We start from the raw sequence: 22,201 nt of genomic DNA on the forward strand, positions 1-22,201 counted from the left end.
ACTCCACCCAAACATGAAATGTTGTTTTTCGTTTTTAATAAGGAAAAATAGCACTGTATAATATATTTAAAAACAAAACATGAACTCATAATATAATTAAATTGGGCACTGAACACTATGTGCAATGATTTAGTGCTGCGATCCAATTCATTGGACTTCCTTCCTTGACTACCAATTTAGTACTGTCTAATACAGCCATGCAGACTCAAAGGAAGAACAGTTAACCCCTGCGACTCGTGGTTCGGACCACGTCTGTGTTCAGCACCCATGGATTCACCGTTCCCTGATTTAAAAAAAAATACTGTACATTTCTTCTGTGTGTGTGCATCCAATACGCAAGGGGCTGGCAGAGTGATATCGGAGCGCTAACAGCAATAGACCAATCAGTTGGAAAAGCATCCCTGTTACTTCCGATTAGGCTGCCCTACGCAGGCACTTCCAAATACAGGCAAGCTGTCGTTGGGAAAACCAAAGTGCAACCAGAGACATATACCAGATTGAAATTTTAGCAGTATGTGACTACTTTTTCTATCTGATGCATGATGGTAATGTTCATAATGATGATGTCCGACATATTAATGTACTGAGTGTACCGACCGGTAAATGCAGCTCTTCTTTATTCCTCATCTGTCGCCCTCTAGTGTGAAGACATTTGACGACACTAACAAGTCACCGATCCGGATCCGCGACCGGGGAGGAGGCGGATGCTTCCGCGCAGAAACTCGAAGACACCAAGATGCCAAGCAACGCAGAGTGGTCGTTGCGCCTTTTCTTGTTTCTCGCAGCGGCTTTAAGTCCTGGCAAAACGGCCGAGATGTCCGTGTGGAACGTGGACGTCAACTCGGTCAGTGTCCCCGTTTTTGCTTGCCGCGTTTTGCTGAAGAGTTTGCTGGGTAAAAAAAAAAAGCGCTGTTAGCTGTTAGCTAGCTCGGCAGCTAGTTAGCCGGCTGGCTGTCTGACTGTCAAACAAACTGACGTATGGAAAGCAATTTGAGCACTTATTCGAGATCCTCGATACTGTGTAATAGTACATTGTTGTGATAAAGAAGAGGCGCTGGTTAGAAGAACTTTGTATGTAGAGCTTTATTTATATAGTACATAGAGGATACATGTAAAGCGGTTCAGGTGAATTGTGGCTGGATTTCATACACAAGGCAAATTCAATGTGCTTCACACAAGCAAAGACACACCGAAAAGCAAGAACAAATACGACATTCAGAAGCAGAGCGGAGGAAACACATTTACTACAATTACCATACATTGACAACATTAAACATATTGACAGAGAACTTAAACATTTAAAAATAAAAGTGAAGAAATAAAACAAATTTTCTAAAATTACAACAAAAAAAACATTAAAAAAATAATTATACAGGCTTTCTTGAAAAATAGTGCTACTTAGTAGAAGGGAAACAGTTAACTGAATTGTTTGTGTTTTCAGACACAGCATGCTGTCTTCCGGAAGACGCTGTACGCCAACACCACTGTCTTCATGAAGTGTGAGTAGTGATGCAGGTTTAAAGTTTCACATTTGACACTTCTCGGTGAAAGCAGCTGTCCAACGACGACTCATCGAATAATTCGATTCGGGAAAAAAAGTTGAACCAAATTCTCTAATCGAAGCTTTTGCAAGGTTAATTTTTGCACGTGGATTAATTTTACTGCGGTAGCAAACACCACCTTGTAGAATTAATTCAAGAATTAGTTGGCGCGATGGCAGTGAGTAAGGAGGAGTCCATAAGAGACTCACAATGTCTGAATTAATAATACAGTATCCTTTGCCGAACATCGCTAGTTAGAACACATTGTAATGCTACGGCAAGTGGTGTAGAATAGTTTCAATCGCTGACACCCATGTCACTCACCAGGCTCGGCCCCACCTTTCACAGCCGTTCACCCATAAAGTTACAGACACTAGTTAATAAAAATGGGATAAACAGTAGAACAGGTGATTCTAAAAGTATTCAGTAACTGCAGCACCATTTGTTTGGGAAAGTTCAGCGCAAGTAACCCCATTATTGCCTTCAAATCTCCCTGACGAATAAACTTGATTTCATCAATTAAAAACAATTTAGTCACCTAGCCCTGATATTACAATTGTGTTGGTTTTTTTTTTTTTTGCTCTCTCTCAAACAGTCCAGGGTGACATCAGCGCATGTGATCAAAACCTGGCCTTCAACATCAGCTGGTACTTGCGTTCTTCCCTGTGCTATAACGAGATCTTCAACACACCCGTAAGTACCGCGCCATATCCTTTACTCGTTGGGCACCCAGGCCACCTTTCTCAGAGTGTGTCTTCCACCACAGGACAGCAAGGCCATCAATATGTTCGCCATGGAGCACATGCTCAAGGAGGGCTGGAGCGGCTTCTACAGTCAGGGCTACGTCTACTTTGAGAACTGCTCGGCTCTCTTCTTGCCCAAGGTCGGTCCCATGAATATGCCAAGCTCCGTTTCAATTTATTACCAGGCTCATGAGTCGTCGCGTGAAGAACTTATTTCATTTCCCTATTTATTTTCCTTTGTATTGCGAGCAGAAAATTTGACATGCGACCGTTGTGTGGTGGCAAAACGCCGCTCATTTGATTACAAGCAGCAGTTTGTTAGATTACATGCAACGAATATTTCAATGTAAACGGTCCGACGACAGTTGAAGACAGACAATATAGCAATGCTCACAGGCATTTATTCTCTGTCTTCTTGGAAAAACAACTAATCGCAGTTAGTTGAGTATCTACATAGAAGTTTTGAAACTCCTCTTTATCTCTGCATTATGCTGCTATGAAGAAGATGAAATTAATTAATCACGATGCACAAACTGCAATTCCTTGAGTTCCTCTTAATTATTTGTATGACGTTATGCTTTTATAATGAAACATTTTAGGTGCTATTTTCTTTTATTTCAATAAAAGACATGACAAACGTTTTTTTTTGGTGGCGGGGGTGCGTTCGGGGACGCAGACACAGCAAGTGTTTTGAAAAAGGAACAACAGTCATTTATCTTGATTTTTGGCTTCAACAGAAAACGTGTGTCATGCAAGAATATTTTTTTAAACTGCAAATAGTATATATATATAAATAAAATGTATTATTATTATATCAATGTAAGCACACTGTCCTTCATGTCCCTCCCATCAAGGTGTACTATGCAGATTTTAATCCATATCAACCACTGTCCAGCCCAAAGGTAAATCCTCTTCCTTCATTATTTAATCTAAAATAACAGTCTGCGTTTTAAAAACTGATCTTCAATTTTCCACATTCAGAGCGACGCATCCAATCAGAGCTTTGTTTGGCCCGACAAGCCGGTAAGAAACGTTCTCGCACGTGCCTCTTTGTTGCGTGTCACTTCCCGAGTCCAAAATGTCATTTTTGCGATCGCGGCAGGACTTGGGCGCCGTTGCCAAGGCGTGGGGGGACAGCCCGTACTTGTTCATCGTCAAGGTGCAGCCGCTCTTACGCGGCGTTGAGGAGGAGGACTTTGCGGCCGAGCAGCTCAACTTTGCTTTCACCAGTGAGGAGGATGATGTGGCCTGACCTTGAAAAGTAACAACAACAAAAAATACATGTTTTCATTTTGCACAGTGAAAGTGGAGATGAAGGGACCACATGACTACTCCTCACCAGCCGACTGGCCCCAGATGATGGTATGGACTTAAACAGTTTAACGCTCTATCTCCAAAAATAAGACAAAAACGTTTTCAGCCTTTGCGCATGTTTACAGCAATTATCGTAAACATGTATGATGTATTTAGAAACACATGTCTGAAATTTATTTTTCATGGTCTTTAAAACTGTATTTGGTGTCTTTGGCAGTTCTTTATGGTCATGTGCATCGTCTACGTGCTCTTCGGCGCCCTCTGGCTCTTTTGGTGCGCTTGCTACTGGCGAGACCTGCTCAGGGTCCAGTTCTGGATCGGCGGAGTCATCATCCTGGGCATGCTGGAGAAGGCCGTCTTCTACTCCGAGTACCAGAACATCCGCTACCGAGGAGATTATGGTTTGTTTTGTTTGTTTTTAATATCGAGCCTTTTCTTATTAGGAACACAATTCGCACGCCACCACCAAACAAAAATGTCACAAAAAGTGAATATACAGACAATTCTATTATGTACTTTCTGACACCTTGTGGAAGAGCATTGTATTGTTCTGCCTGCCGCGTCACACATCAATACAGTGATTATAAAAAGTCTACACACCCCTGTTCAAATGCTAGGTTTTTGTGATTTCAAAAAAATGAGACCAAGATAAATCATTTCAAAACTGTTTTTTTTTTTTTTTTACCATTGATTGGACATGTACAACTTAATTCATAAACTTGAAAAAAGTTTGGAAAAACATCTGATCTAATGAGATTGCATAAGTGCACACACCCTCTTGGGGTTTGTGTTCAGAATTAGCGATTCACATTCAATTGGGGTGAACATGTTTCATGTAACATGAAACACGAAAATGTCTTAAGGACCCATGCCTGAAATTGAACAAGAATTTGGTAATTTTGGTTTGAAACAGAATTTCAGAGAGAATTTATGGCCCAAAGGAGCCCCCGATCAAAAGCAGGTCTCCTAGACAGACTCGAAATTGCCAGGATCTTTTTTTGGGGAGGTGTGGGTGGCGTTACGTCATCTCATGTGGATGGAGCATGGCATCAAAGTTTGATGATCAATTTGAGGATTTATCTTGTGGGGGGGCAAAGGCGACGAGGGCCCACTCACTGCTGACAAGTGTTCTAATGTTTCCCTGTTTCAGTTGAGGGTGCTGTGATATTTGCCGAGCTGCTGTCTGCGCTGAAGCGATCTCTGGCTCGCATCCTGGTGCTCATCGTCAGCCTGGGTTACGGTATCGTCAAGTAAGACTAGGACAACAACAATGTGACAACCCCAACGGTGTTATTATTGACGTCATTGTAAATTAAAATTGATTTGGGCAATTCTGATATTAAACTAACAAATATAGTAGAATCATCTACATTTATTTCAGAGTCGAGTTTATTCTAACAAGTTTGTTTTTATTTTGCACTCTGGACACGAATCATTGACCTGACTCTTGTATCAGCAAAAAATAATAATATTAATACCGGTAATGAGCTAACCACATAAGCCAGCTAATGACTACGTATCAAAGTTTGTATATTTGCATCTCGTTCAGGCCCAGGTTGGGTACCACGGTGCACCGGCTGGCCGCTGTTGGGTTGCTTTACCTGCTTTTCTCATCTGTGGAAGGTGTGCTCAGGGTGACAGGCGTAAGTTTCCAAACTTCATTTGTGTACATAATTTCAGTCCCACGGAATGTCGACTTATAGTCCAGAAACTATCAAATCGGAATTCCTGATTTATATTTTCAAATTGTGTTATTATCTACGTCAAAAGGATGCTTTTGGTTCCTCTCCTTGGGACATATTTACTTGGTTTCTTTTCCGGCAAGTGATGGCTGGACTGCATTTTAATTCAGCATGTCAAAAGTTGCGCAGAGCTGCGGTGTTATTGGCTGTATAAATTCACATTAGCTGCTGATAATGTCTCCTTTTTATTTATTTTTTGTGTGTATTTTAGTCTTGTTGGTACAAAATGATCTTCTCTCTCCAGGGTTTCTACGGCACGGTGGCTCTGGTTGCCAACCTCAGTCTCTCCCTCATTGACTCCTGTGTCATGTGGTGGATATCCTCCCATCAAACCCCAAGAGCGGGTCCACGCTCAACATGAATATTGATGCTGTTTCGGGTTTTTTTTCCCCTCCCCCAAATGCCCTCCTTAACTTTCGTCCATCCACATCTTCATCAGCCTGTCGCAAACCACTCGTCTGCTGAAGCTGCGCCGGAATGTGGTCAAGCTCTCTTTGTACCAGCACTTTACCAATACGCTCATCTTCTCGATGCTGGGTGAGGCACAACCTGTGTTGACATTTGCCAGCAATACAAACACTCTGGAACAGTATTTAAATATTAAACATTTGTTGAACGCTTTCATGTCTCGCCTGCTTCTGTCCTAATGTGTCCCCAGCCTCCATCATTTTCATTATCTGGACCACAAAAGTCTTCAAGTTGGTGGACTGCCAGAAGGTGTGTATTAGTTCTCCGAACTGTTTTAGTTTTGTTTTTGTTTTTTTGGATAACATTCTAGCATCGCAAATAATCTGTCGCTTTCCAGAGTTGGAGGGATTTATGGGTGGACGACGCCTTTTGGCGTCTGCTCTTCTCCACTATCCTGCTCGTCATCATGGTGCTGCTGCGGCCCTCCGCCAACAACCAGAGGTCCCAGTCGGCGACATCTCCTTTCCTCACGATCGGACGAAATCTCATCATCACCATCGTCCCTTTTTGTTCCGCTTCCTTCCCCGCAGGTTCTCCCACTCGCCTCTGATTGACGATGAGGATGAAGACGAGGAGGACGTCAAAGAGCCCATGTTGAACGAAGCCTTTGGTAAGAGCTACGCGATACACAGGTGCATCGCAATGCATTCGCTTGTGGTGGAAAAGTGTATTTATTTGAGTCTTTCAATTGAAAATGTTATTTGCTTTTTTTTTTTCTTCCTGACTGTTCAAAGAGGGGATGAAAATGAGAGGATCTAAACCAGATGCCAACGGCTCTCAGAAGCTCTTGAGTAAAGAGGTACTGTCATGGAGCTGTTGTGAAAGCGCTATATATATCAAGATGTATTGTATGGCACATTTTTCATCTGTTTTTTTAACTTTTTTTGGGGGGGGGGGGGTTGTGTTTTCAACACTAGGATGAAGACCTGAAATGGGTTGAGGAGAACATCCCAACAACGGTTGCTGATGTGTAAGTTACATGCACCGTGCAAGCCCTTGATTGTGGAAAAGTGACTTTTTAGTGACGCGAATAGAAAAACAGAGTAATAGATGCCCCCCACCTCCCTCCCAAAAAACATATTTTATTGCCTATATTAATAGTTGAAACCCTAAATGGCAAGTATCGATACCAGGTGTTGGTATGAAGGCTGCTGATATCATTCATTGTTAAGACAAAAATAGAATTAATCTGACATTGAGTAAGTCCTCCTTTGCGGTAGGTGCCGCTATGCTATGGCAATTTGATACATCAGCGAACCATCACCTGCCCCAGAAAGATTGGTCTCTGTCCACAAGCTGTTTTATTTGTAGTTTGATTAATGACATTTTAAATATCGAAACTACGAGATGTATCGGTGAGTGAATACCCAACAAAATGGCTGCCTTTTGATTTTTCGCTCGTTCTGTCTGCAGAGCTCTCCCCGCAATGCTGGATGAAGAGGAGGTAATGAGCATCCCAGAATTCCCTCTCTGCTCCCGTTATTTCCCTGCGTTGACATCACTCACCCCTCCGAGTTGTTCTTGCAGGAAATTCTGAAAACCAAGATGGAGCGATCCAAAATGGAGTGACTACCGGAGGACATGGGTAACTCTCCAAAGTGACCCAAAGCGGCGTGGGAGAGCCATCTGGAATGTGTCGGTGCGCACGTGACTTGGCTCTACAGTCGTCACCCACGTTCCAACCATCCCCTACCCCCCAAAAATAAATAAATAAGGTGGAGGGGAAAACACATAAGATTCGATGACTGTATATCCAGTGCAAATGAGCCAATGATGTTTCCCGCCATTTTATAAATATTTGATACGGGCTAACTGAAGGAAGCAATGTTTAAATAAGTAAATATAGCGAGACCTGCACTATAGTACACACAAGTAATCAGCTACTGTCTTTGCATACTTGAAGCATATCAATGAAATCAGAGGGCGATCTATCCACCGATGCTCCCTCGAGAGAATGTCAGCCGTTTATTTGATATCCAGCCAATGTCCGTGTACTAGTATGCTTTTTTGTCCCCAGAAATAATAACGCGACGACTAGTACCAGTGAAACGCTGAAGGTTAATTCGTAGAACTTTTTGGCGTCACTACTAGTACTAGTAGCATGCAGTTTTTGACTAGTGCACAAATTTGCGTACTAGTACGTGGACCTGAAAATGGATGTCAACGATATCAAATGAGTGGCTATCATGGATTTTCATGACATAGTAAACTCCACCGCGCTCACACTCTCACACAAAAAAAAGGAAAATATGTTTCTCGTGTTCTGTCTTTTTAAAGTATCTAAAGGTACTCAAATCCAGATGTACTGCACACAATGTTACTTTTTAATTTCGCACCTCACCATTATTCTAAAGTATGACATTGAGGTTTTGAATTAATTAATGAATGGTTTATTTTTTGGTTGGATAAATAGTACAGAAAAAAATCATTTTAAAACCTCAATTACCCCCCCCCCCCCAAAAAAAAAGAATCGCTGAAGCACCAAGCTTATTCTTGCCTATACTCTACTGTCCCATGAATCACCTAGAATTTCAGTAGAGCAAAATAAATAAGAATCGTCATTTTCTGTTCTGTGTCTGACCCAATCACATCACTGTGCAATCTACTGACGTGTCTATGTGTGTGTATCACAAATGACTTAATTTATGCTTACTCGTCCTTGTTCAAATCATATATTTTTGTCTAAAATCTTGTAACTTTCTGGATGCCGCTCTATGTAATGTCAAGCAGTAAATGTCCAGCTAATAAAGTTTTTATTGAAAGATCTGTGAAGGTGTGAGTCCATTTTTGACGTCTGCACTTAACTCTTCTTCATGGGTTGTGGAATTAATTCTAAATTGTAGCACTGTTCTGAACAAAAGAAAACACTAAGTAAGCAAAATTTTAAGATTTGCTGTTACTTTAAAATGTACTTTCAAAATTGACACCATATTGGTGTCAACACGAGCTCATGTGTGAAGATTGCGTCTTTAATTCGCTCCTCGTGAGCGAGTTGTGACGCAAGTCACGTGCTCCTTCCAGTCAGCTGAACTCAGAAGGAAGTAGCTTCGAGCTAACGTGGCTAGCTAGCCTGCTAACAACAACATTAGTCTGGGTTCTTTTTTATTGACAGGATTTCACTCGTGATTGTAGTTGTGGACTTAAGTTCGTGGCTGGACTTAATGTTACAGTTGGTGTGGTACGACGCGCTGGGATTTTCGCAACTTCTTAGCTAGGGAGCTAACAGTTGTTTTGATTTTCCACATAGTTTGACTATCAAAAGAAATTCTGCCTTGTTGTTTTGTCTTTTTTTTTTTGTGTGCGTTGTGAACATTCAAAAACGACTCCGGTGTGTTCGTGAAGGCTAAACTACCCAGTTTGGTTCATGAAGGCTCCGCCACCACTACCACCGTGACCAGCGGCCACTCAGTGGAGCACTCGGCCGTCGAACCTCGCCTTAATTCCGGCTTGGAACCACCGGGGCGACCCGCTGTGTGTCAAGATGCACGACGCCTACGAGCCGGTGCCGATTTTGGAGAAGCTCCCTCTCCAGATTGACTGTATGGCGGCCTGGGGTGAGTTTTAACCCCTCAACCACTCCCAAACAAATGGTGCTTGATTGTATTTAAGGGTTCTGGGTGAGCTGGAGCTATTTTTCAAATAGTGGAAGCAGAGCCACACTCACTGTCTCAATTCTGCAATTTTCACACGCCTTGTACCCTGCGCTCTTGAACGTTATGTGCACTTCTACTACCTGTTCACCTCAACGAGGACCGTAGTGTCTAGTAAAATAAAATTGTTCCAGATTTAATCGACAAGAATTATCGATACAGTAATTGATTCCTAAAAAGGTCGCTCGTGACAGCCATGATAAAAAGAAGAAACCTGCTCTAAAAGCGAATTAAAACGAACGAAATTTAAGAAAAACAAAGCAAAAAAAAATCATGTCCATCATCCTATGGATAATTTACCTTTACTGTAGAGGCTGGAAATTTCACTCAAAAGAAACGAATTTCCTGGAAAGTGTTGTACCACGCCAGTGAAATGACCAAGTTGGCATTGCTTTCTTCCCACAGAGGACTGGCTGCTTGTTGGTACCAAGCCCGGACATCTCCTTTTGTACCGGATTAAAAAGGATCCAGGTGGGAATAGGAATGGTTATTAAATTTGGATACAATGTAAGAATCCCCCCCCCCCCACACACACACACGCACACACAATTTGGAACAGTTCCCAACTGTCTTCGTGACCATGACAACCAGAGCCGTTGCCGTAAAGCAAAGGCACCGTTGTGATATTCATAAACTTTTTTTAACCCCCCCAGCAGCATACAATACATTTAAAAAAAAAAAGAAGAGGTCAATTGCACCTTCCACAAATGCTTTGTGTGATTGCAATAATTTCTCCTCCTAGCCACCAATCTCTTCGAAGTCACGCTTGAGAAATCCAACAAAAACTTTTCCAAGAAGATCCAGCAGGTAAGTGATGACCTTCAGCATGTAGGCGCCAATAATACTTGATCTTCATTTGCACCCCGTCCGCCCCTTTCCCAGCTCTACGTCGTCTCGCAGTACAAAATACTTGTCAGTCTTCTGGGTAAGACACCCACACCGACCTTCCATTTTGAATTTCTCCCTGCGTAGTTTTGATGACTCATTATTCTCGCTTTGTCGACATTTTCCCCACAGAGAACAACATCCACGTCCACGACCTGCTGACGTTCCAGCAGATCACCGTCGTGTCCAAAGCCAAGGGAGCTACGCTCTTTGTATGCGACCTCCAGGTTGGTAAAACTCCCACTCAAAGTGGGAGTTTGCAGTTATGAAACTGCTGGCAGGATTTGAAATTGTTATTCTGTGCAATTCCTTTGGTTTCCAGCAAAGCAGCTCGGGAGAAGAGACACTGAGAATGTGTGTTGCTGTGAAGAAGAAGCTGCATATGTACTACTGGAAGGATCGAGAGTTCCATGAGCTGCAGGTAGAACGTGAAACATCTCAGCGGTCGGTTTTAGATTATTTTCCAACCCGTCCTTTTTTTTTTTTGTATCTGTGAGGGTGAATTTGGTGCTCCGGATATTCCAAAGTCTATGGCCTGGTGCGAGAACTCCATCTGCGTCGGCTTCAAAAGAGACTATTACCTCATTCGGGTATGCATACTTAAACTTGTTTCCATTGTATCCATTCGGGCTGGGAAAAATCCCAATAAAATCTCTACATTTTTCTTTCATAAAAATCATGTTCTTTTTTTTTTTTTTTTAAACCCTCCTTCGCTTATTGAAAAAACAGCGACGTTATTCAAAAAATATATTTTTTTAAATTACTCCAGAGACAAAAACGTTTTCAAACTGTTTCTATTTTTCCCCTATCATTGACTATTAAATTGATTGCTGATGAATCGGTTGGGCCCCTTTTTACCGTTGCAAATATCTGAATCGGGATCAGCCCTTTGACCAAATTCCTTACCTGGAAACAGTGATTCAATTGAGAAGCTCTTCAAAGCTCCCGAAGCCACTCGACAATAAATAAAAAACCCAATTCTGACAAATCAAACTCAAATGAATGGCCCAAAATCGATGACTCCGGTAGCCCCGGTGTCCATGCGTGTTATTCAGTGACATGGCTGTCTCCAGATGGACGGACGGGGTACCATTAAGGAGCTCTTTCCTACCGGCAAACAGCTGGAGCCGCTGGTCACCCCGCTGGCCGACGGCAAGGTCGCTGTCGGGCAGGACCACCTCACCGTCGTGCTGAACGAGGAGGGCATTTGCACCCAGAAATGCGCTCTGAATTGGACCGATATCCCCATAGCGATGGGTGAGAACACATCAGTACACTCAGTACCCAAGGACCCAGTCAGGCACATACGTTTATTTCAAACGTTAAAAGTGCCAAACTCTTGCATCGCTTTCACGCACAGTGATACTTTGTGATCAAAGTTGAATTTGTTCTGTGACCATGCAGTAATGGCCGTCGTTTTGTCGCAAGGGATCAAGAATATACCACAGAACATTGATTTAACAAACCCGGAACCACAGAGAGCCTCGGATTCAGGAAATAGTGTCAACTTCTCCTATAATGCCTCCTTGAAAGGAGCCGATTAAGTCTGATGGTTCCAGAATTGGCCACATAAATAGACGGAGAAAGAATTTTGTACTTTATTGGGTGATTTTAGTCCATGACAAAAAGTACTTTGATGTAACGGACAATTGAGGTTCCACTGTATTGCTTTGCCCTGAGCACAAAACCAGCAAATAGGTGAGTTTTTCAGTGAATGGTTGAACAGGTTGAGGGGGGAAAAAAATCTGCGAATAGGCAAATTGTAAAGACTTCGTTGTATATCAAGGTTTTGCCTTGTGCGGGAACTCAGGAAATGGTCAAAAATCGACCAAAAATCTGCTTTTTGTGTTGTTATTTACATTTCTGGAGCGTTAAATAATCATTTCTACTTCTTGGCGGTGATCCTGGTGACATGATCGCTTCTGTAAATACACAATCGGCTTTTTCTTTAGAGTGTGAAAATGTCATGTCAAATTTTTGGTCCTATGGACCCAGTACAACAATCCTTTGCACATCACGCTGCGTGAAACCTTAACAGTGTAACAAGTAAATGTCTTGCCTCACGTGCCGTATCGTGTTTGACAGGTATGTGTTAGCCACTAACCAAAAGTGTATTTGCACACCTACAACACCAGAGCACCAGCCACCGTACATCATCGCGGTGCTGCCCCGCTATGTGGAAATCCGGACCTTGGAGCCCCGGCTGCTGGTGCAGAGCGTTGAACTGCAGAGACCTCGTTTCATCACGTCCGCTGGGTACGTTGCACCACTGAAAGGAAAGCCGCCCAGAACATAATACCATCATCAACAATTCAATTCAATTTTTTATTTTTATTATTTTTTTTGCCATTTCTTAGACCAGACGTTGTGTACGTGGCCAGCAACCATTTTGTGTGGCGCCTGGTGCCCGTCTCCATCGCCACGCAGATCCGGCAGCTGCTCGAGGACAAGCAGTTTGAACTGGCTCTTCAGTTGGCAGTGAGAGAAATTTAAAAAAAAAACATTTAAAAAGGGATTGTGAGAGCCCACTAGAAAGATAGACAAGAATTAGGCCCAGATGACAGTTTTACTGGTTGACTCAAAATTTGGTCAACTTGTCTGTCATAATGGGACGCACGAAAAAAACCATTTTTTTCTGCAATCGAACATTTTTGTTCGATTCCAGGCCCCATACTTTGATGAAGTCCTTTTAGGGAATTAGCCCAGATCATTTTGAGGATTGGCCATGAAAAGTGGTGCTATGACCTCTTTATCACTGCTACCAGCTTGAATTCAGTTGTTTTGGGTCCCCCCCCCCCTTCTCCTTCCTGCCAGAAGATGAAAGACGACTCGGACGGTGACAAGAAACAGCAGATCCATCACATCCAAAACTTGTACGCCTTCAATCTGTTTTGCCAGAAGCGATTTGACGACTCCATGCAGGTTTTTGCCAAACTGGGCACAGGTACGTGGGACTTGCCGCTTAATGCGGTTTTCCACTCAGCCACATTAAAAAAAAAAAAAAGAAAAAGAGGGGCCCACTCTGCCTTGTTTTTATTTTGGATTTTATTACATCTTGATTTTTCACTCAACTCAACCAACCGCAGTATACAAAGTACCTGTACACAGAGAAAAAAATAATTCAATAATTCATTCCTGCATTCTGGACCAACTGGAGACACTTAATGGAGGATGGGCTGACTCCAAAGTAAAGTGCGTTACAATAATCCAGCCGAGATGTGACGCAGGCATGAATTACCGTTTCAAAGTGCTCTTGTGAAAGGAGAACATTGGCGCACTGTCCGCCATCCTCAAAGTAGAAAGTAGTCACTAACTTTTCATTATTTCTGGGGGGGCCATATTTAAATGTCATTTTTAGAATAGTGTCAGGCCACGTGAGAAAACAGGTGCCGCAAAAGCCCCCCCAGGCCAGACTTTGAACACCTTTGTTTTGACGAAGGCCGCCTTTCCCCTTGGATGTTCTCTGTGCAGATCCCACTCATGTGATCGGCCTGTACCCCGACCTGCTGCCATCCGATTACCGCAGGCAGCTGCACTACCCCAACCCTCTGCCGGCGCTGTCCGGGGTGGAGCTGGAAAAGGCTCACCTGGCACTCATCGATTACCTCACCCAGGTTTGTCTTTTGCGTACGCGTGTGATGGCAGTAGCAGTCGTGCCAAGTTCAGTCGTTTTTACGGCTTGCGTAGTTTAACGTGTGTCCACCGTTGACGTGCGCTGCTTCCATTAACAACGTGGCTGCAAATTAAGAGGAGCTTGATCCATGTTGAACATAAATAAATTCTCAAAGGAGGCAAAAATCAATAAAAATGTGGATTTTTGTGAAAAATATCTGTCAGTTCAGACCGGTTGTCATTCGATGTGGTGGCAGAAACGCAGCCACCTGGTGAAACAGCTCAACGACTCGGACCCGTCCACCACTTCGCCGCTCATGGAGGGCACGCCCACCATCAAAAGCCGCAAGAAGCTGCTGCAGATCATCGACACCACGCTGCTGAAGTGCTACCTGCACGTAAGTACAAATTGTTAGGTCTAAGCCCAGCAATGGAAAGACGATAAAGGTGCCCAACTAAAGATAGCGAGGTGTCCCTGGAATTCGAGACGGGATCAAATAGAAAATTTGACTGAGCGCCCTCCAAGCGACTCCGCCGCGTCAGATGCTTCTCTTTAGAGGCCCCACAAAGTCCGATCTAATCCGAGAGGACGGGCCGGAGGCTACCGGAAGCTCGCATCAGGAGTCTGCATCTGATTATGTAGACAACAAGCAGCACACTGTGTGAGGCAATCAAAGAAGTCACCTGCTTCCACTCCGGGAGGTGAAACGCACAAAGCCGAGGGTGTCCAAACCACCGGCTGGCCGTCCATTTCCATTTCCTAGCCTATGACTGTGGTTACATCATCTTCCCAAGGTGGTTTTCCAAAGTCTTAGACCCATGAGTGATGCAATAAATAAAAGAAGGAGCTGACTGAGGCGTGTAATAGACAGAAATGAATCTGGATGCACTTGACGTGCTTTCTTTCTTCACCGGAGCATTTTAGCTCGCTCTTTTTAACAAAACGGGCTTACTCAAATGTATTGAGCCTAACTACCGTATTTGTACTTGCTAATTTTGATTGAAAAATTCATAAAGTGAAAAAAAAAAATACATTTAAAGCATCCAGACTTTTAGTCGCCTCAATGCAGTAGTGAGAAAGAGGCGGACTTCTACGACACTATTCAGACCGTTCAAGTGCCCAAGAGGATTCTTTGTTTTGCTCTGGAACTCTTTTTGTCACTATCCGTGAAAATGACCGATAGTATTGATTTGTGAAAAAAATAGGATGTTGACCATATATGGACATGGTTGTGGTGAACATTCCAATATGAACGAAATTTGTGAAAATTTGATTTGTTGCAGTTTTGGAGCCATCTCGAGTCAAAGGTGCCAATGTGCCTCTTGCGTCCTCCGATTTTTGTGTCACGACCCAATTGGGGGTGAAACAAAAAAAAAAAGTTTGGACAACGCTGACGTAAAACTTTTTTTTTTTGTGTGTGTGTGTGTGTGTGTGTGCCAGACCAACGTGGCCTTGGTTTCGCCCCTCCTGCGCTTGGAGAACAACCACTGCCACATCGAAGAGAGCGAGTACGTCCTCAAGAAGGCGCATAAATACAGCGAGCTCATCATTCTTTACGAGAAGAAAGGCCTGCACCAGAAAGGTACCTCACTCAAGCGCACGACAACGCAGTAGCAAGTACTGTCAACGCGACATGGATTTGGATTCAGATTCGTCCCAACTGGAAAATACAGTCATTCATTTAACCCTTATAACTTTTTTTTGGCACATGTATTCAATGTTCCGTATCCTCTTAGAGCGTTCCCAAATACACTGTGGGTCATCTCATGTCCTCTAATTTGTTTTCAGTGGACGACATTTAATAGACACTTTATTTTCGCTTTGAATGGACGCCATCAGGATCGGTTTAACCTCCAAGGAGTCCCCCGCCCCCGCATGTTGTCGTCGTGTGACATCATTCTCCCGTCACTTTGCCGCTGATTCGAACCATCTGCACCAATTAGGCGTGTAATGACAACCAGATGACACGGCGCTTCTTTTTTGCACCAATCTCATATCTTGCCCTCTTCCTCCTCCTCTTCTTCTTCCTCACATCAGCTCTGCAGGTTCTTCTGGACCAGTCCACCAAGGCCAACTCGCCTCTGAAGGGCCACGAGCGCACCGTGCAGTACCTCCAGAGGCTGGGTGAGCGTCTTGGTTTCCATCCATCCATCCATTTTCCGATTCCCTTTATCTTTACAAGGGTCACGGGGGGTGCTGGAGCCCATCCCAGCCGTCTTCGGGCAGTAGGCGGGGGACACCCTGAACCGGGGCACACACAGACAAACAAACATCCGCGCTCACACTCACACCTAGGGACAATTTAGAGTGTTCCATCAGCCTCCCATGCATGTTTTTGGAATGTGGGAGGAAGGCGGAGTGCCCGGAGAAAACCCACGCAGGCCCGGGGAGAACATGCAAACTCCACACGGGAAGGCCGGAGCCAGAATCGAATCCACGACCTCTGCACTGCGAGGTCGATGCGCTAACCGCTTGCCCGACCGGGCCGCTCGTCTTGGTTACATTGTTGATTATTTTTGACAAAGAATTCAGACAGTCAACCATGTGACAGGCAGCCATCGACATATTGACCCGGAAGAGTCAACATTTTGACAATTTAACCTTGCATGTTTGGTCAAATTCAATCGTAAAGGGACAAGGTTATGTTTGGAAGACATCTGGAAATGGTGACCCCGAAAATTGATTTTACGGATATGTATTTTTTTGTTGATGTTTTCCTGTGATTCCTGTCATACAGGAGTTGAAAATCTGGGCATGATCTTTGAGTTTTCCCCGTGGGTGCTGAAGATCTGTCCTGAAGATGGACTGAAGGTACGTTTTATGCAACGTGTTGATTTCCTCGAATCTTCGCAAAGAATCATCTTCTCCCCCCCCCCCCCCCCCCCCCCAAGATCTTCACGGAGGACCTGACCGAGGTGGAAACGTTGCCGCGGGACAAGGTACTCAACTTCCTGAAGGAGGGCTTCAAGGAACTGGCCATCCCATACTTGGAACACATCATCTACGTGTGGGACGACAAGGGCCCCGAGTTTCACAACACCCTCATTCAGTTCTACCTGGAGAGGGTCCAAGGCCTGATGAAGCAGTACCTCAACTCGCTGCCGGAAGGTCTCAGTCCAAACACCGAAAACAGGCTTACACACTTGATACACAGTCGGTTAGTTTCAACTTTTTTTTTTCTCAATTTTTCATTTAATTTCATGTCAGGAGTTGCGGCTGTGCCAGCGGGAAAGGAGCAAGGCGAGCTAGGAGAGTTTCGAAACAAGCTGCTGTCATTTCTGGATATTTCCAGCAGTTACGAGCCGGCGCAACTCATCAGCGACTTCCCATTTGACGGTAAGCAGAGCAAAAATATACCATTTTGTGTCACAGTTTAAAAAAAAAAATAATCTTGATCACAAATATCCAAATATGGTTCACGTTTTTTTTTTTTTGCGGGGGATCACATTTTTACCTCAAACTGTCTGGGAAGTGTTTACAACTCCACATCTTTCTTTACTCCACGGGAGCCATACGATATTTTGTTGACTCAAGATTGAAAGTCCTGATGTTTTTAGACAATAGCAAGTGAAAATAGGTCGGTGAGATATGTTTGAGTAGGCCTGTTTTGTTGAATATGATGAGCTGTCATACTTTGGTTTGTGTGCAGATTCATTTAAAATAACAAAAATGGTCATGTGTTTTTCACAGGACAGCGATTATATGCTTCCCAATTTTTGTGACGCATTGTCAAAAGATTTTTAGGGGGCCCTAGTTTGCTATTTTTTTACATTCCACAAGAAATCTTGAAATTCTTGATTTTTATCCAACGCCGGATGTATGTGAAACGTTTCATGGGTTTTTGCCCAAGTTTGCACCCTCAAAAAAACACAGCATCATTTCTCTTTGCAAACAGTGCATTGCCATGGCAACAGCATGCAACAAAATAAAAAATTTTGAATAACTTTTCAACTTGAAGATCATTAGATGAAACGCCCAAAGTTTAAAGAAGATCGCATAAATTCTCTCCACAGGCTTTGTGTGCAAAATTTGGTAGGTTTTCATTCATCTTTCGGCCCTCGAAAATGTGAATCATTACGGACAATAATAATTTCCACAGGACCTTGTGCAGTGGTCGCTATCCATTATTTGGTAACTTAAGAAAGAGGATTTATGTTTTTGTTTTTTTAATCTGAAGAATAATGATTTTGAGATGCGAGGATTTTGCCTGAGAGTGACAATATGTCTAATCTCTCCCAAGGTCTCCTGGAGGAACGAGCCCTGCTCCTGGGTCGCATGGGAAAGCACGAGCAGGCGCTCTTCATCTATGTGCACATCCTGAAGGACACTCGCATGGCTGAGGAGTGAGTACACACACACACACACACAATGTAGAAATATTGCAAGTTTTTTTTGTTCTTCACAGATACTGTCACAGCCATTACAGCAGCTCCGTGGAAGCCGATAAAGACGTGAGTTGGTTTTCATTTTCAGTTTGACGTGGAGTGTAGCCACAATGATAGGCTATGGCAAAAGAGAGTTGTCACAAAGTCGCGCTCCGTGCCCCCGCAGGTGTATCTGTCCCTGCTGAGGATGTACCTGTCCCCTCCGGACGCGCACTGCCTGGGGCCCATCAAGATGGAGCTGTCGGAACCACAGGCCAACCTCCAGGCCGCTCTGCAGGTCCTGGAGCTGCACCACAGCAAGTTGAACACCACCAAGGTAGAACATGTGGAAACCCGCATTTATTCATTCCGGGGGTGTCAACTTTGGACTCGGCATAGAATATACTGCACTGTATTAGTTTTTTATTCACGAATGTCATTCAAGATTTGATTGCTATTTTAATTGTTCTTGCATACAGGCCATCAACTTGCTACCAGCCAACACTCAGATCCGCGAGATTCGAGGCTTCTTGGAGAGTGTGCTCGAGGAGAAGGCTCAGAGGAAACGCTGCAACCAGGTGCTCAAGAGTCTACTGCAGGCGGAGTTCCTCAGGGTGAGTGTAGACCGGCTTCTCCCGTTCTCAAAAGTTGTTTGCCGCCCTTGTTAATTTCATTTGAAGCTAGGGCTGCGCATTATGGCCTTAATTATTTTTTTTAACACAGAAATCTGACTGATAATTTCCATCCATTTTATTTCCTCCGAGTAAATAGTTCTGGGTTCCGAACTGAACATGACAGTTTTTGTTTTTGTTTTTGTCTGTCAGGTGCAGGAAGAGCGCATCTTCCACCAGCAGATCAAATGTGTCATCACGGAGGAGAAGACGTGCAGAGTGTGCAAGAAGAAGATAGGAACCAGGTAAACTTTTCACTCATGTTGAAATGCAAGAATATTTTATAGCCACTTGTTGAGAAATTTGATCTTTAAAAAAAGCCACGTTTGGTCATCGTGACTTTTTAATAACTTAAATGCAAGTAGTGGGTCGCGAGAGATTCCATGGTGCACAATTGGTGCATGCAGCTCCAGCGGCGTGGCACATGACACGGCATGGCAGTTTTTTATTTTTACGCAAGCTAAAACTGGTAACCCTTTCTCTAAGCTAATGGAAGTAAACACAGCTTTGCTTATCTCTTGGCCTTGACATGATAGTGCTTCATCCGCCGTGTAGGTCTGTCTGGCTACATGTGTTGCTTCACCATTTAAAAAAAAAATTGATTAATTATTTTTTTTTTTTTTTGCTGAAAGGGTTATGACACTGCAAACTTCAATGCTGTTTGTGAGACTGTCTGTGGAATTTTGCATTGTGTGTTAGCATTAACCTAGCAGAGAAGGCAAGGTTGTTCCTACGCCAACAACTTTGCCAAACATTATTATGTTGCTGTCATTTGCGTATTTATTGTTGTAAGCATCAAGGGATAAAAAAAATAACTTATTTTATCATGTTCTCCCCGGGCCTGTGTGGGTTTTCTCCGGGTACTCCGGTTTCCTCCCACATTCCTAAAACATGCATGGCAGGCTGATTGAACACTCTAAATAGTCCCTAGGTGTGAGTGTGAGTGTGGATGGTTGTTCGTCTCTGTGTGCCCTGCGATTGGTTGGCAACCGGTTCAGGGTGTCCCCCGCCTACTGCTTTAAGACAGCTGGGATACGCTCCAGCAGCCCCCGCAACCCTCATGAGGATAAGCAGATCGGAAAATCAATGAATGAGTGATGTCCAATTTATGACCCATCCATTTCGCGGCTTCCCACATTCCCGAGCGGCTGTCTTTGTGTCTCGCAGTGCGTTTGCCAGATATCCCAACGGCGTGGTGGTGCACTACTTCTGCTGCAAAGACCGCAACGCATGTCCCACCGAGTAACACCTCAACACGTCCTCCTGTTTCACGAAAAACTAAGAAATGAAATAAAAATTCAATCCCCCCCCATCGCCACCCTCCTGTGGAAACGCTCCTGGAATTTCACGAGAAATGTTCTCAAACCCTCAGATGCTTTTTGGGGAGAACATGGTGGGCTTTCCCTGCTGCCCCACCCCCCTTCCCACTGCCCCCCTCTTTTTTGTGAACATTTGTAGCCATACAACAAAAGGAAGAGTGAAAATCGTGACTTAAACAGGACGCCACGGACATGATCGAGGATACTCGACTGTTAACGCCTTTTTCGGACTCAAGATTGTACGCAAGGCGGTTTATTGTCTGCTAGCATGAAGAATCGTGTTTTAATTTTTTGGACCTGCTAAGATATTCACCTTCAATCACAACTGTACATTTTTTTTACCCCTGTAAAGTCTTTGAAGGAAACCCAACGGTGGGATCACTCTAGTGCAGCACTTTGAAGGGTGGACAAAGTTTATTTATTGGTTGGAGAGAGGTACTTGGAATTTGAGTTACAAATAATACATTTTTGCATCTCAGTGTGATTGTTATTTAAAACAAACAAGAAAACAAAACCACACTGATACGAAAACAAAACAAGCACTGAATGTTTCATTGAACTGCCATCACTGCATCCGACACGCCTACGGTAAATGTTTGCACACGTCCTGCTCCACTTTTGTAACTTCTTTTCAAATGTGTTTGTCTGCCTTTAATTCCTAATAAAACATTTTGCAGCAGGATGCAGGATGTTTGACTGTTATCCTCCAGACTCAATAAAGTAACGGAGCAAACCGATTGCTTGTGGCGTGTTATTCATGTACAATTACAAATGGAATGTTTTTTGGTTAGAGTTTTACTTCGGGATATGTTGACCAATTTAGTTGGAAATTGGACCAATTTAATTGCTTCTGTCCAACTCTCCGGCTAGCTTGTTAGTTAGCTCTCATGCTAGCTCGCTTGCACCAGTATGTTATTATATAGACATTGTGGATTTACCGTATGTTCATGCCATAACTTGAATAAAGCATTTAAATCTAAAACAGCATTTTGACCATTTTCGTCGCCATTTAAACCATTTATTAAATTTACATATTTTAAAAAATAGAACGCTAATACAACTTAAAAGTTGTATTTATTGAAGTGCATTACCTTTTTTGTACCAACTAAATTCTCACTCAGAGAAAATCGACACTGCAAGGTAGATGATAAATATTTTACAGTTTGAAGTGTGATATTGTGTGTGCGTGAGAGAGCGTGCTTGCGTACGCGAGTGTGCTTTTTAGTGTGTGTGTGTGTAAGAGAGAGTGTAAATCTGCGTTTGTTTGTTTTTGTGTGAGAGTAAATTAGCTTGTGTGTGAATATTAGAGTGTGGTCTGTGTCGGAACTTGCGCGTGTGTACGTGTACACACTTCTTCGTGTGTTTTATGTCCGTTATGTTTTTTGTTTTTGTTTTTGGTTCGACTAAATTCACAGACATTTTTTTTTAATCCATGTCCCTTCGAAAGCAACGTGGTTCCCATGAGTCAGCACTCATGCTCAAATCGTCTGCTATCATCATCGTAGTGTGGCGGTTTCGAAGGCAACCACCCAATTGTCACCGATGCGGGCCAACTGGACCTACACGACCGCGTACACAACACCGCGCTGGACGCCCCGGCAACCGATGATGTCACTTCCTGCCCACTGTTGCCCTCGTGTGGAATCTGACGTCTTGCTGTCTGTCCTGCAAAAACCAGCAGGTGCCGTTCAGATGGTAAATGGTGGGAAAACTGGCAGTGATGTTCTCATGTGTTGGAAAAGCGCGAGCGCGTGTATATGTCAGCGTCGGTGCGCACAAATGTGTGTGTATGTGTGCCTGTCTCTATGGGAATTTTGTTTCCACACGTGGTGAAAGCAGCCCATGATTCATTGGGATCACTTCGTAGACAATCCTTCTATCCCCAAATCCG

At 43.5% G+C, this 22,201-nt stretch overlaps 2 protein-coding genes across 4 annotated transcripts; both read left to right on the forward strand.

Annotated features, from left to right (window-relative positions):
• Window positions 1-672: 672 nt before the first annotated feature.
• Window positions 673-8,574, forward strand: LOC147196494 (Golgi-pH regulating cation channel-like). The gene is made up of 20 exons (XM_086128195.1): window positions 673-844; window positions 1,442-1,499; window positions 2,137-2,234; window positions 2,308-2,424; window positions 3,139-3,186; window positions 3,266-3,307; window positions 3,387-3,513; window positions 3,585-3,646; window positions 3,816-3,999; window positions 4,749-4,848; window positions 5,148-5,241; window positions 5,585-5,656; window positions 5,769-5,877; window positions 5,999-6,057; window positions 6,146-6,249; window positions 6,339-6,418; window positions 6,543-6,607; window positions 6,726-6,778; window positions 7,222-7,252; window positions 7,336-8,574. Exons 1-20 carry the CDS (start codon window positions 737-739, stop codon window positions 7,375-7,377), a joined length of 1,653 nt encoding a protein of 550 aa, XP_085984321.1. The 5' UTR covers window positions 673-736; the 3' UTR covers window positions 7,378-8,574.
• A 243-nt stretch (window positions 8,575-8,817) lies between these two features.
• On the forward strand, window positions 8,818-21,047 carry vps39 (VPS39 subunit of HOPS complex). 3 transcript variants are annotated; one of them, XM_086127889.1, is made up of 24 exons: window positions 8,818-9,362; window positions 9,864-9,929; window positions 10,201-10,265; window positions 10,341-10,383; window positions 10,476-10,570; window positions 10,666-10,764; window positions 10,841-10,933; window positions 11,417-11,600; window positions 12,479-12,599; window positions 12,701-12,821; window positions 13,158-13,287; window positions 13,815-13,957; window positions 14,213-14,353; window positions 15,397-15,538; window positions 15,994-16,080; window positions 16,694-16,767; window positions 16,848-17,064; window positions 17,164-17,292; window positions 18,197-18,299; window positions 18,362-18,407; window positions 18,508-18,657; window positions 18,800-18,934; window positions 19,145-19,236; window positions 20,159-21,047. In XM_086127889.1, the coding sequence occupies exons 1-24, from the start codon at window positions 9,290-9,292 to the stop codon at window positions 20,235-20,237; spliced, it is 2,628 nt and encodes an 875-aa protein (XP_085984015.1). In that variant the 5' UTR covers window positions 8,818-9,289; the 3' UTR covers window positions 20,238-21,047. The 3 variants fall into 3 exon arrangements, with proteins under 3 accessions (XP_085984015.1, XP_085984016.1, XP_085984017.1); XM_086127890.1 differs by having other exon boundaries at window positions 13,161-13,287; XM_086127891.1 differs by lacking the exons at window positions 18,800-18,934; window positions 19,145-19,236; window positions 20,159-21,047 and having other exon boundaries at window positions 18,343-18,407.
• The last annotated feature ends 1,154 nt before the right edge of the window (window positions 21,048-22,201 follow it).

The sequence above is a fragment of the Hippocampus guttulatus genome, chromosome 13, assembly GCF_054856545.1.
Source record: "Hippocampus guttulatus isolate MCC_2025c chromosome 13, RoL_Hgut_1.0, whole genome shotgun sequence".
NCBI classification, from domain to species: Eukaryota; Metazoa; Chordata; class Actinopteri; order Syngnathiformes; family Syngnathidae; genus Hippocampus; species Hippocampus guttulatus.